This window comes from Anabas testudineus, chromosome 22, assembly GCF_900324465.2.
Source record: "Anabas testudineus chromosome 22, fAnaTes1.2, whole genome shotgun sequence".
Classification (NCBI taxonomy): Eukaryota; Metazoa; Chordata; class Actinopteri; order Anabantiformes; family Anabantidae; genus Anabas; species Anabas testudineus.
This window is the reverse complement of record NC_046630.1, coordinates 18,790,131-18,805,668: the sequence shown is the minus strand read 5'-3', so window position 1 is coordinate 18,805,668 and position 15,538 is coordinate 18,790,131. Positions and strand designations below refer to the sequence as shown.

The 15,538-nt window shown below is 38.8% G+C and overlaps 1 protein-coding gene across 1 annotated transcript; it reads left to right on the top strand.

Annotated features, from left to right (window-relative positions):
* The first annotated feature begins 1,096 nt into the window (after positions 1–1,096).
* On the top strand, positions 1,097–14,995 carry LOC113148200 (hippocampus abundant transcript 1 protein). The gene is made up of 12 exons (XM_026339785.1): positions 1,097–1,376; positions 5,624–5,722; positions 6,268–6,330; positions 6,536–6,663; positions 7,071–7,185; positions 8,639–8,857; positions 9,245–9,358; positions 10,185–10,256; positions 10,578–10,690; positions 12,618–12,715; positions 13,908–14,071; positions 14,182–14,995. Exons 1-12 carry the CDS (start codon positions 1,302–1,304, stop codon positions 14,452–14,454), a joined length of 1,533 nt encoding a protein of 510 aa, XP_026195570.1. The 5' UTR covers positions 1,097–1,301; the 3' UTR covers positions 14,455–14,995.
* Positions 14,996–15,538: the final 543 nt, after the last annotated feature.

Here is a 15,538-nt window from a genome sequence, read left to right as displayed (position 1 = left end):
TATGTTAAGCGTAAGCACCATTTAAATAGTCGTGAATAAGAGATTATAAATCACGCGTTTATGGGGGAGGGCATGTGTAAGTGTGTGGGGTGTCGTAATTTCAAAAGTAAAGTAAAATATTGTTTGCAAATTCCTGAACACGATGTTCCCTTAACGAGTTTTATTAGCAATAGCTTCCGGTCTGGTTGTCATTGTTTCTTTAACTTGACATAGCCAGTCTCTTCTCTTGGCCAAGAGATATTGTCACAGACTCAGTCGTGTCACTTCATTACTTTATCAGTCCTGGGTTATTTTTATTTTAGTTTGCGAAACCAAACGTCTGCTTTCTGCACCGTTCAGACAAAGACCGAACCGGACCGTATTGTCTACGTCAAGTTCTGTCAGTGAGACAGGACATGGAGCACGTCAACTTTCAAAATAAATGTCCCATTAAATAAACCGTATAAACCATGCTCTTGTAATGCATATTAATTAACATCACGGTGCACCTAAATTGAAAAGTGAATAAACTTTTAAGGTACTAGGTCTGTGGTACCTTACCACTTTAATCTGTACAGTAATCATGTGAAAAGTCTACTATGATCTGTTCATGTGGGCCACAAGCACAGTATGCTTCATTTGTTTATTAGGCTAAGTAGTTTGGAATTTAAAGGTAAGTTATGTCTTTTTGCATCAAGCATTAAATCTCTTACTATCAAGTGGCCTAATTTAGAATGATAGTGTGCTTTCACAGGTCAATTAATAACTGATTAATTATAAAATGATTAAAGTAGGCCTATTCTAAGTGACTTTTCTCTCATAGCATAAAAGATTGGTGTTGTGGGACCCGTATCTGTTTTCTGCAAACCCCAAAGGTGTTGTAGCTGCAGCATATTCAGATAAAATGCACAGTTTCACTGTAGAAACCAACTCAAAAGGTTGATTTTTAAATAAGGATCATCAATAAAAAGAAAGCATGACAGTTCCAGTCATATTTAGCAGCATATATTCTCTATTAGATGAATCTATGTTATATTATTGAAAGTAGTGCTTGGTGAAAGTGCGCACTTGTTTTGAAAAGAAGCCAGACCGGAAGTGTTCTCCTGGTTCCGTCGGACTTGACCGTGTCTCCTCTCCTCAGCTGCGAACCTCCGAGCCGACCTGACCGGACGTGCTGGACTGAATCCCGCCGCTTAAATTTCGTTATTATCTTGTAGTTTAGCCTCTTCGGGGCTAAAGAAGGAGACATCCTGGAAGCACCCGGAGAACCGCGGATATCCACGCGGCATGGATGCTTCGTGACCCGCGGCAAGTGTGAGGAGATGGCGGCGGAGCCCCCGGCGAGCAGCGGCCGGGTGGTTCTGGTCAAGAAGATCATCATGAAGGACGGAGCAGCGGTGGGTGCACGTCCCGCCATTTTACTGGCCTTTTAATGTGTTGTGTTCAACCTGTTGTTTGTCCTGCATGAAGCCAGGAGATTTAACGACATTCAAATGTGGTACATTCAGCGTGAACGCAGTTAAACCACACACAGTTTAGTTAGTAGACTAAATATCTAAGGTTTAGCTTGATGTGAAACATGTGAGGAGCTGATGACATAACAGCTCCCTTAAAGACGTGACGTCAGCGGCGCCTTTAAAACGGACAGTTCTGTTATTCTCAGTAATATCAAGTAAAAGAAACACAGCAAGGACGACAAACTGCTCCTATTAGCACTAAATGTCCCCTGTTTATTATTTCGAGCAGGTTTGAATGCTTTTGAGCACGACACTGTAGTGAAGTACAAATGCAAAAATGTTCCAGATGGAGGATAAAAAAAAGAAAAAAAAGAAAAATGAAGGAACAAAAGCAGATCAGGTCCAAAATGGCTCGTTGTGTGGACAGAGGAGTGCAGAGCAGCTTTTAGAGAGGCTCACAGGCTGCTGCTGCTGCTGCTGCTGCTGATGATGATGATGATGCTGATGTGGTCTGGATGGATCCATTATCTGTTACATAACAGCTCTCTGCCAGACATCCACCGAGGGCAGGAGGAGACTGCAGATTGAACGCTCCACAGCCTCCATGGCTCTGTCAGCGTCCATTTTAACATCCTGCATGAAAACATTTTTCAGACATGTGCACCATTTTAAGACCACTAGAACAACAGCATATCTGGTTATTACTCTCTAACAGGAATATAATCCATTATTCAATATATCACACGTGAGCTGTCACATAGATTACAATGGTCTAGTAGGGTTATAGTGTGGTTTTTCTATTCTTTTATATCATTGCAAACTCTATAGTTTTGGGATTTGGACTGCACCAAGACATTTGAGCAAATAATGGTTTGGCTTTTTTTATATATATATATATATATATATAATTTCTGACATTTTATAGACAACAATGAATGTGTTAATTGAAAGAAAAAAATCATCACTGTCCCACAAACAGTATAAAACACCAAAGGAGGTGGATAAGATTTATTTTTTTACAAAGATGTAAGTACAAAAAAGCATAACTAAATTCAACAGTCTTCTCGGATTCTTAATATATTCAGGTAGAGTTGAAACAATCAGTTGCTCACTTGTTTAACTAAATATTAATCTGCCACAATTTTAATAATTTAGGGATCATTTATGTCAAATTATCAATGAAAAATGCCAGACATTTCCTGCCTCCAACCTTTGCTCTGTGAAATTGTGCTCTTAGATTTGGTTTCTGTGATAGTAAAATGGCTTTGTGTTGGTATTTTATATAATCATTTATATGAATGCAAGGCTTTCAGTTCATTTCCATTTTTGTTTAGAGTTATGAAATCTCAGATTGTTTTTCTCTGACTTAATTAGCTTTTTAGGCCTGAGGCATGTCAGCAGTTGTCTTCAGGAAATGTCAGCCAACGCCAGTTGCTGCAGCTTTAAAATACTATGACTCGTCATATCGAACAGGGCCCGTAGAGGCCAAGATGAGATCTGGAAGATCAAGAAAAATATTAGAAATACTGTCTAGGAAGGCATCAAAACACCAGCTCGGTGCACTTTTCCACCGTGAAATGATGAATTGAATAGTCTACAGAAGTAAACTCTGTTTCCTCACCACAAACCCCAATGTCTGACGTGTGCAACAAAACATCTACACAAGCCTGATGCATTTAAAAAGAAGTGCTGGGGACTGCTGAAGTTTAAAATTTTGGCCATATTTACCAAAGGGATGTTTGGAGAAAGAACAGAGCGTCACTTCATAAATAAAAAGGACACCTTAGCCAGCTGTTAAGAATGGGGGTTGATCTTTTCTGTGGCAAGTTGTGGCAAAAGAAATGTTAGAAGGGTGGAGGAAAAAATGGATTTCACAACATAAGATCAAATTCTGGAATTGTAGACATCACACCATCTGTGAAAAAAATGTGAAAAATAAAGCTGTCAAGAGGATGGACTCTACATCAAGGTAATAATGCTAAACATGCCTCAGAATCTACCACTGACTACAGGCACAATCTGAAGCCTTTGGAAAACCTAACTGGATATGAGTACATTTTTAGAAGAAAGTTCAGAAGATAACTATTGTCAGTAGAATACATTCTGTGGTTACTATCGATCTCTGGTCAAAATATCATGGATATCCATCCAATAGTTGTTGAGATACTTTAATCGAGATAAAGGTAGTCAGCCAACCAAGTTAAAATATCATCCATAATACTACACTTCTTCTGTGGTTTGGACTACTGTAGTGGTTCCATAGATAAAATGGTCTACATCTTGTGTCCAGAACCACAAGCATGCAGAACAGCAGAGATGAAAAGGAAATGAATTGTGACCTCTTTGGCTTTTGATATAAGGCATCCATTTTGTGAAGTGTCCAGTGACAGTAGAGTCTAGGCCATCCTTGTTTTAAAAAGCCCTCAACCCCAACAACAAAATAAAAATAGAGGATTGAACCAAACTGTAGCTAAAGAAAATAGAAGTCTGAACTAAACTGTGGATTTGGAGGACCATTACATCCCTAATTAAAACCAATCAACACAGTTTCCTAAAGAAGATGAGTCCAGATGCCCTGGTTAGTCCTACAAACAGTAGAAAACTGAATGATATTTAAGACAATAATATAAAAGAAAGAAAAGAAGAAACATTGGAGGTGCTGTAACCAAAGAGCTATGTTTGTTTTTTCTGCTGTTTAACCAGTTGACTTTTTTTTACCATTTTAGGTGAATAAAATTCTGCAGCAGTAGAGCAAAGAATAACAAATGTATCAGCGACTCAACAAAACTGATCAGCTCTCCCATAATATCACACAAACTCCCATCCATTGACATTAAAAATATTAGTCAAGAAGAGCAGCAGAGAATGGCTTTTTATCTAAGTTCTGTAAATCTGTGTTAGTAGAACATGTTATTATTCAAAGTAATACTAGAAATAATTCATTATTCTTGTAAAATCCTATTTATCCATGTCAGTAGGCTGAGAATCTTGTTGTGCTTTATTTCAATAGTCACTTTACTTTGGTCAGCCAAAATGCCCATCTGTGTTAGAAAAGAGTTCATTTCATAATCTGCTCTTTTATGGACAGTTAGCCTGCTTGTGCATAATGAAATGATGTAATCATGCAAAGGCAAAGACTAGAACCTGTATATTTTTATATTCATTTGTTTGGTTATGATGACTTAAATTAAAATCTTTTAGTTTGAAATGTGTTTAATGCAAATTGAGGATATTTATGTTACTTTTTTGCAACGTGGGTTCTCTGACATTGAAATCTGTTACATAGCAGGTCAAAATTGCAGTTCCTAGTAATTACTAGAAGAACTTTGTGATTATACTTTTTTTTTCTCATAAACAATACACACAAGGTTTGAGTCGTTTTCACATTGGTCAGCACTGATCGACCGTCTAGCAGTGTCAGGGTTCATACTTCATGACAAAAGAAAAAAGTTTTGAGTTGACACAGTCGGCTACTTAGGATAGAGTTACTTTGAGAAACTTCCAGTGTGTTTGAGCAAGCATCACAATGTTTTTATTTGTTTGCAGGAACGCAAAATCTGTGGTGTAAAAGAGTGTGAAGAAGACTCGTTACTGTTCCTGTCATTCGCCTTTATGTGACAGCTTTTATTGTAACTGTGTCCTCAACCTGTGGTGATGGCTCAAATATTTCGATAAATACAGTGTGTACCAGGTAGGTTGACAAGTGATGACCAACTCATGCTGTTGTCTCTCCCGCGATCTCGTGACATCATTACATAGACGTGGATTTCACTGGTTAAACCTTAACTTCTGACTACGAAATTTTGGAAGAGACAACTTTTTTTTTTTACATGGAATTACATTTCAGAAACACAAGGACTTTGCTTGGTTTTGTGCAAATATCTTGTAAGTAACTTTGTGTGGAAATACTTTTAGTAAAGACCCGCAAAATCTTACATGTCAGAGCCCACCATCAGGAACAGTTTTAAAGATACTTAGTGCTTTCAACTGCATCGCCACAAGTTAAAAACGTAACACTTGAAATTAAAGGAGCACTCCAGTGATTTTGTATTGTAGTAGTATTGAACCAGCAAGGAACAAATCTGCAGCAGAGACATGGACTCCTTGAGTGTCTAGAAGAGAACAATCTGCAAAATCAACCTTATTAAAATCTAATAGTAATGATCAAATGTGTGTATGTGTTTCAGCCCCAGCAGGGCATCGGCAGACCCAGTGTGTATCACGCAGTTGTGGTGATCTTCCTGGAGTTCTTCGCCTGGGGTTTACTCACCACACCAATGCTTACTGTGAGTAGCACTGTATGGTGGGGGTCTCATGTTTGTGTCACATACAGAGTAATGCAGACTAGGTATCCACCATGTCTTAGTCAACCCATGTGAAGAAGGCTGCACAATAAGATTCAATAGAAATTTAAGGTTGGTCATGTCATGCAAGCTGAGTCATTATAGAGAATTAGTGTAGCATGTCAGCTTTAGTTTTAGACTCAGAATCAACAAAAGGGTCAAGGGACCACAGAAAACAGCAGTTGAGGGCACAAGAATTATTTCCCTGGTAAAGAAAAACCAATGTTGTCTACATCAAGTATCTGCAGAAGGTAGGTGTCTGCATCAAAGTCAACAATCTGCAAAGCAGTCAAGTACTGAAAACAGGTGCTAAATATTTGGTCAGATTTTAGTTTAGGTGATTTAGGTGCTGTTCGTGGGGGGTGGTACCACGGTTGCTTTGGATCCATTTTGAATGTGTGAATGTTTTAGATAGTGATATACAAAAGTTTGCTTTGGTGAATGCAAAAGTCACTTTTATTAATGTTAGTGTTGTGACTTTTTTGTAGGTTTTAAATGAAACATTTCCACAGCACACCTTCCTGATGAACGGACTCATTCAGGGTGTGAAGGTAATAAACTTATTCTAGCATTATTAAATGAGTATTGCAAGCTGAGCCATATTAAGCCTGACTACAACACAGTGTTTTAAAGATGAATTAAAAAGTAATGGTAGTAGAAATACAACTTGTTGCTACACTTTTTGCTCACTGTTGCAGATACTTTCATTAGATTAGCAAGGATCGTTTGTCACTAACTCTGCCTCTTCCGATCAAGGGTCTGCTGTCATTCATGTCTGCTCCGCTGATTGGTGCATTGTCGGATGTGTGGGGCAGGCGCACCTTCCTGCTGGTCACCGTCTTCTTTACCTGTGCTCCAATCCCTCTGATGAGACTCAGCCCTTGGTATGACTCACTGTTACATGTTGCTACAACATCAGTTAATACAGGCACTGAGGAAATGAAACCTGAAAAAAACTGAATGATATGTTTGGAGTGATTCTAATATTCCTCATATTAGTTTATGAACTTAACATGAATACATAAAACAATTAGCTCAGGTTTTCCATTGTTCTGTTATACAGTAATTATTATGCACTAATGGGTCAATAATAAGCCAAATGATCAATATTTAGGAGAATATATATATATATATATAAGAAAAAATAATATATTATTTTAATATATTAAAATTATATATTCAGAAAAATTAATCCATAGTTGAAGCTGCGAGTTAGAGTAGTTTCTTTTTTTTTTCTTATCTGAAGGTGAGAAACCGTTGAAAGTTTTTCTTTCGTGTGCTCATTCTGCAGGTGGTACTTCGCCATGATCTCCATGTCTGGAGCTTTCTCTGTCACCTTCTCTGTCATCTTCGCCTATGTTGCCGATGTGACAGATGAAAGAGAGAGGAGTACAGCCTATGGTCTGGTAAGTACTCTTCTTGGACAATGTTGTCTCTAAATTTAAAGAAAACATTTCAATCTTAATATACTGAATACTGATTTAGTTTTGCTAGTGATCTCCGGTGTCATGTGTGTGCATGAGAAGAACTGGAAGGGTGAATACTCTCTTGAGGGCATCTGTAAAGCCTCTAAAAGGACTCACAGGCAATGACATAAAAGTCACAATGATCTCATATATCAGACAGATGAGTTGATGGTGGTGTTGAATGACTGACACTGACTCTGTGTCCTCAGAGAAACCAACACGTCAGCTTGATCAGAGAACAGACATAAACTCAGAACTGGAAAATATCTAAGAGACGAGCAGCTTCATGTTTAGTTCCTTCCAAAATGATAGCACTTAAGAAGCACTTAAAAACTGTAGTCCACGAGTCCACAAGAAATATTCCCTGAGATAAAAGTTTATACTTTATTTATTCTTTGTTGAGGTTTAACTTATCTATCCCAAGTTGACAGTACAGAGGAATATTCTATCAGCTGTCAAATACCAATCACCATTATATTTCTTTGTCCAAACACTGATTGGTGATTGGCAGATCCTTCCTGTAGCCAGTGTACTTTTCCCCTTTGAGAACAAACATCACCTTCTTTTTTCTGCTTAGAATTGTCAGTTATTCTTACATTTATTCTGTAATGTCACTTAAATGCATTTGTACATTCATTCATCTTAAGGTGCTCTGCAAAAACACCTAAGACTTTTTATGGTAAGGAAAACTGTGCTTGCTGCCATTTTTCTGTTTGTTTGAATCATTATAATAACATGCATTTAGTCTTTATACAGGACACTTTGGAAATATTGGTTATGTTTGACTCCTTTTCGAGTTTTCTACCTTGCCCAGCTCTTTCACCTCAGTAAGTCCGTCTGAGTTTGTTTCACAGTCTGAAACAAAGTCAGTAAAGACTTCTGAAGGAAGAAGTTATCACATAAAAGCTAAAAGATGAGCAATACAATGTTGACTGAATAGAAGTTTGGCTTTAGCTTGATGATTTATGTTTAGCACACAGCTCCTATATTTGAACAAGCTTTGGTTTGGCACCACCAGGCCTGGTCTTTTAACCCAGTAACAGCTAGCAAGCAAATGTTGGTATGCTAATGCATGAAACTAAGATGGTGGTTGTGGTTTTATTGGTGCATTACACCTGCTCATTAGCCTTGTCATACCCTGTTAGCATGCTAATGTTCGCTGTTCATAAGAACAGCCTTACAGGGCTGCTAGCATGGCTGTAGACTTGACTCTAAATTTAGCCTTTTTAGTGACAGCTACACCTGCACTGCTCTGGGTGATTTGATCAACTGGTTTACTGGTTTCATGATATTTAGTGGAACATATCAACTACAGAGAAAGAGCTGGCTCTTGAAGGAAGCTTTTCTTTCTCTCACTTTGTCTCTTGCTCCTCTCACTTTTGCTCCTCTCCAGGTGTCGGCTACTTTTGCAGCCAGCCTGGTGACGAGTCCTGCCATCGGGGCATTCTTGTCAGTCTGGTATGGGGACAACCTGGTGGTTCTGGTGGCCACACTGATTGCTCTGGCCGACATTTGCTTCATCCTGTTGGCTGTGCCTGAATCTCTGCCTGACAAGATGAGGCTCAACACCTGGGGGGCACCCATATCCTGGGAGCAGGCCGATCCCTTTTCTGTCAGTAACAAATGGCATATAGCATAATATCTAACTTATAGCAGACTGATTTGTTTTGTTTTGTAGTTGCATGATCTTTTTCTGAGATGATTTGATTCTCTTCTCAGTTTTTGGATACAGTATGTAGAGTGGAGACATGGGCGAAGGCACCTCAGTGTTCCTCAACACAGTAACATTATTTAAATAATTTAACAAAGCTGTAGGATTAAAATATGGAAGCTCTTCACTGTCATGCTAGCAATATAAAATTGTATAGTGGATATGTGTCAGATGCATTTCACAGCACACAGTCACTTTGACTCCCAAGTGTTCATTTAAGGCTAACTGATCATCTGACAACGCTGTTGTTGTATTTCCTGTCTCTCTGTCTGTCTCTCTTTCCTTCAGTCTCTGAGGAAGGTGGGTCAGGACTCCGCAGTCTTACTGATCTGTGTCACTGTGTTCCTGTCTTACCTGCCGGAGGCCGGACAGTACTCCAGCTTCTTCCTCTACCTGAGACAGTGTGTGTTGATCCGCCAGTGGTCCTACACTAGCGTATAGTATACTAACACATGTTGCTACTGTATCTTTCTAAGTATCAGATTTTGCCATCTCAAGCTGACTTCGCACATCAGTTCACTATATTCCGACTAACTGATTGGAGTCCACCTGTGGGAAATTCAGTTTTTCTGTATTCTTTGGAAAGTCACGTGCCTGTCTATAAAAGGTCCCACAGTCAACAGTGTATGTCAGAGCACTTTGTATGCTCTTTGTCCATGCATTGCCATGGTGGATTGTAGTATTGCCATGCGTGCACTTATTTCAGAGAGAAGAATTTCAGAATTGAATGAACTGACTCTAATGAGCTACTCGGGAACTGAAAAAAATTTCTCAGAATGCTGTGTTAAGTTCAGACTTTGTTTGTTGTTTTGATCTTTGTGCTACAGGCCCATGATCCTTAGCTCAACCACAAAACAGCTTTGCTTAGACATGTGATATCGCATAACAAGTACGATGTACTGATAACATAAAACAAAAAACATTTGACTACTGAGGACAAAGCTGACCTACAGATCATATGCCTCAAATCACTTGGACACCTGTATACTTCAGCATTGGAAAGCGCTCAGGTAGTTAGCTAAACACAAATCAGCAAACTGTTTCTAAGCTGTCCTTACTAAATCTTTTGTAGTAACTGGTCAAGTAATGTCTCACAATGCCCAACTGTTTTCCATTGGTTTTGCTCTAATTATTGCTCCAAACTAAAAGCTAATCTGACTGTCGGGCTAAGAACAAAATAACAATAACTAAATAGAATTAAAATAATTTCTGTCTTTCATTTTTCTAGATCATCCATTTCTCCTCCACAACCATTGCTGTTTTTATTGGCGCAGTGGGCATTCTGTCCATTGTAGCACAGGTAACACGAGCACAAATACAAAGTATTTTGTATTTATGTACGCATAAGCTCAGATACACTTGTAATTTCAAGTGCCATTAAATCTGTTTACATTTTGCCTGTTTGCCAGCCACATTACAGACATTACATGTCTTTAGACATCACTTACTACAAGCACTATTGTAGTCTTTCTGAAGCTGTTAGTTGTTTGAGATGCATACACATAGACATCAAAGTGTACAGTTAAACAGTTAAATTGGAACAACACAATTATACTCACACTAGTGCTACTGTAACTTTTACTTAATAATAAAAAAGTGTTTCCTCCATTTCTTTTCTCAGACTCTCTTCCTCACTCTCCTTATGAGGACTCTGGGTACTAAAAACACTGTTCTATTGGGTTTGGGCTTTCAAATCCTTCAGCTGGCCTGGTATGGCCTTGGATCAGAGCCATGGTGAGATCTATGTGTTTCCTATGTGATTCTTTATTATTATCATAACAAAAAAAATGGGTTACAGCCACATTTCCCATAATTACTGTTGCTACAACTTTACGTTTTTATTGACTCATGTTTATGAATGGTAGAGTAGTTCTGTGGTTAACAGATCAAGAGCCTTTTATTTAATTACTATGAGTGAATACCCCACTTCTGATATTTTAGGATTGTTGACTTTAAAGTTGTGGCTACTAAAGAGACTAAATGAGACTACAGAGGTTGTCAGGAATACTAAACATCATCACAGTGAACACTGAGATTGAGCTACTCACTAGTCCACCTTAACTGCTTTGTCGCCTACAAAAATATGTCATCCCTAGAGCACTCTATAACAGTCTTAATGAGTCCATTTAATGAGCTTATTTAGGTCAAGTGAGAAACAAAACCACCCCGGAGGATACATTTGTGATGCTTTAATCAACTTTCCTCAGACTGAAAAAGCTTCTGTATTATCCGCACTATAAGGCGCACCTAAAAGCCTTCAATTTTCTCAAAAGCCGACAGTGCGCCTTATAATCCTGTGCGCCTTATATATGGATCAATATTGAGCCGCAACAGGTCTCGCAACTACGGTAAGCAGCCGCCCACTCCATTTTCCCTCATAGAAGAAGTGTGTGGTGCATGCTGGGATATAGGACTGCGCGAAGCGTGCCGTTTCATTTCCATTTGTGTGTTTGTGCAAAGACCCCAAAATGGCTCCGATTAAAAGACACTCTTACGACGCAGAGTTTAAACTAGAGGCAATCAGTCACGCAGTAGAACACGGTAATAGACCAGCAGGGAGAGAATTTAAAATTACATTACTACACTTTTTTCTATCTTTTCTTTATGTAACTGAAAGAAACAGAAAGAAACTAAATTAACAAATAATACACATTGTTACACATTTGGTATGTTACGCTCGCACACACTAGCTTGACTTGAAGGAAGCTAATTACAATAACACGCACACGTAATTTCTCACATGTAACAGGTAACAACTAACATACTTCTAATACAATAAACACGTTAATACTTACAAAGACAAATGCTTTCCAAGGCACAAACATATAAATCACACTCAGTATAAACATGAACCAGTTCGTTTTACTGTGGAAACTAAACTAGCTTAATTTACAGACGGAGAAAATACGTCAAAGCTGTTCTATTGAACAGAGAGTGGAAAGAGCGCTCACTCTGCAACTAATTATACTAACAAAGATCAACTAATATACACAACTCTCACTCTGACAAATTTTAAGAACAATACTATAATACAAAAACTTATTGTTATTCATTTATCACTTGAACTGAAAGGCATGACACGGCCAGAGCACATCATCAACATCATTTTGGGAGTGAACGGAGTTGTCAGAACGCTGGTTTGTAATCTATTAATAAAGTTTGACCAACCTATCTGTTTTGTTTACATTCCCTTTAGCGCAGCTCCATCTAATGTTGCATAACGTAACCCCAGCCTCTACTGTAGTGTCTATTCTATGCGCCTTATAATGAGGTGCGCCTTATAGTGCGGAAAATACGGTACTTGGATGAGAAGTGAAATGTTGCCATGACTCAACTTCCAGATAACCAAAATCTTAAAACAAAGTTATTATCTGCTGTAGCTAATGAGCTACCTAGCAAATTTAGCTAAAACGTCTCTGGAACACTTCTAATTTTTCTAGCTCACTTGGATTAAAAAGTGAACCATAAATGGATCTCAAAGGGGTTCTTAATGACTATTGATATGACTGAATAATCCCTCAGAAGAGGGAGGTTTCAAACAGTCAGTTGCTGTTCAGCTTTTTCATCAATTTATGTGTTTATTTGATTGATCAGTACAATAAATACAAAATGAATACATGCTTAATTAAATGTGTGTGTGCGTGTGTGTGTGCGTTCACAGGATGATGTGGGCAGCTGGTGCTGTAGCTGCAATGTCCTCCATCACCTTCCCCGCTGTCTCTGCACTGGTTTCACAGTGTGCTGATTCTGATAAACAAGGTGATAAAGATATTCCCCCTTCTCATGTCCTCTCTTCTCTGTTTCAGGAAATCAATGCATCTTACGGTAGGGAGGGTTCACCTGCTTTGCTGAGCACTCATGTTTAAGATTAATGTTTAACAGTTTAATTAATCTTAACGATTTAGGTTTCAGACATATTGGGAAAATTTGAAAACTCCACACAGAAAGGCACCTGGCTTATTCTAGATTCAAACCAAGGTCCTTCTTACTGTGAGGTGACAGTGTTAACCACTACAGCACTGTCTGCCTCTTACTGACATACAGTATAATCTTATACAATGCAATTTATAGCATTAGCCTTACAGTGTAACATAGCAATACTATTAAAACTCACCTAAGTCAAATAGTTTGACAGAGCAGATCAAGTAAAAATAAAATCAGTGTTTAAATAGTGCCAGTGTTTAAATAGTGCCAGTTCCCAAACGTAGACACAGTTCTGTGCCCAAAATGTTTTTTTTTTTTTTTCTCCATCTCTGTGTGCAGCTGGTGCTACTGGTGCTATGGGCTACAGGCACTGTCCCTATTGTCTATATTGTTAAAGGAGACAGTAAAGTCTGATTTGAATGAATAACTTTGTATAGTATGGTTGTGAGATACACCATATATACCACATCTATGTATGCACTGTGTATGTCTAGAGGCTCAGCTGTGATCAGTTAACAGTCTGATCAGTCTCACCAGACAAACTGAAATTGGTGAAGCTGTCTTTGAGACCAGATCTGCTGTTCTGTTCTTACAAGTGTAGACAAGATGGGCAGGGATTGATTGACCTTCACTGTCATGTCACAGTGTTTTGCATCCAGGCTGTTCAAGGTTGCATTTTTAGGTGCACTGATGGATTGTGTTAAGTACTCCTTAGTACATGTAGCTATATTCATTAGGGCTTATGAAGAGAAATGAAGAAATGAAGTTCAGGAGTTACTCACTCTGGGTTTCTGACAAAAAGAAAACTAATTCATATTCAGGGAATAGATGTACAACATATGAAGACAAGTAGAAGCAATGAGCCTTGGTTGGTTTCTTCATTCTGCTTTGTGTTTTATGTTATTTTTAATTCAATTGTGAACATTAGACCAGTGAAGGACTGCTTAAAGCTCTCCTACGATACTGTATTAGCACAAGCAGTAGTCACTTCATCAGCAGTTACATGACATGTCACCTCCACTTGCAGGTGTGGTTCAGGGGATGATCACAGGGATCCGAGGTCTGTGTAATGGTCTTGGTCCAGCTCTCTATGGATTTATCTTCTTCCTCTTCAATGTCGAGCTCGACACCATGGAGCCCATCCAGAGTGATTACAACATTGACCCTCTGCCTCTGCACAGTCCCACTGAGGTACTGTTGTCTTCTTAAACATGTATTCATGTTAACATGATCTGTAAAGCATCAGTGCTGCTGTTTTTTCTACCTTTTCATCATAAAATCTCTTTTTCTGTCTTTGTTAGCGAGCACTCATCCCCGGCCCACCCTTCCTTTTGGGTGCATGTACCGTGGTCGTCGCCTTCCTCGTTGCTCTCTTCATTCCAGAGAAACCCTCGTGTTCGTCCTCTTCCTCCCAGCTATCCCTTAATGACAAGCCCCTCCCAGACAGCAAAGAGTCAATGTCTTCGCTGGCTGGCGTCCACATCAATACACCCCTCCCCGGCAGCGATGAGGAGAGCCCTCCCGCCCCCAACGATGAGGACTTTGAGCCTCTGTTGCATGACAGTATTGTTTGATGGACCACAGAGGGCAGGACTAACACCATGGTTTGATTGATTGATGTTTTGCAACAGAGACAAATAACCAGTAACACATTTTCTTTGCCACAGGGCGGGACTAAGTGTACTTTTTTTCTCAGAAGACTGTGATTGACAGTGAGACGCTCCAACAGCATTGTTTCTTTGCCATGAGGCGGGACAAACCTATTGCTTCACCGACCAGGAGCAGAGACAGTAACATCTTGTTTGTTTAATTAGGGGGCCCAGGAGCAAAGAGTTGCCAAATAAGAAGATGTCTTTGTTTGATTGGACAGAAGAGACACAGAGAAGTTCACATCAGACAGGGACACCACAGTTAAAATAGAAACCATCGTTGGATTGAAAAGTAGAAGGGAGCCACTGTTTTTTAACAGGTTGGGTGAGTCCAGTTTTGGAATAAGCCCACATAAAGAAAAGGATGATAGAGGATCTTGTGGAAGGACTATTGATCTGATTGTTTTTGTGGTTAACAACAAAAGGTCTTTTACCTTCAGCTGTATCATTAAAAGCTGTATTTCAATGTTGTGTTTTCTTTCTTATTCGTTATTGTACAGAGAAAACATGTCTGCAACATATTTACAGCAGCCAAAAGATCCCTTTTTTTTAAGGGGACACTTTCGTCACGTTTTTTCTTTTTGACAGGTAACAAGGTTTTTATGTTTTTTATGTGTACAGTATCTTACCTGCTACGAGCTATCGATGCTAACAGTATGAATGTGAAGAGCTGAGAGATGATTTAACCACCTGAAATTCAATGTTTAAAAGTTTCCTCTTGAATTTCAAATGTTATTCATAACAAGGAATTATGAAATCACTGGATTGTTTTTATTAAGAATTACACGTGTTTGTCACTACCTCAGATAAGCATGTTTTTCAATTACACTCGACATTTGTTTATTCATATTCTGTCACTTTTCTTTTATTTCTATATCAGAGTCACTTTATAAAAGTGCTGCTGGCTGCTGGCAGTGGGAAAACCTCAGAGCTTCAACTTTAACAGCAACTCTATGTGTGCTCAGATTACTTTCTTTTTTTTCATTTCAGTAAAAAGTGTTCCTTCAGC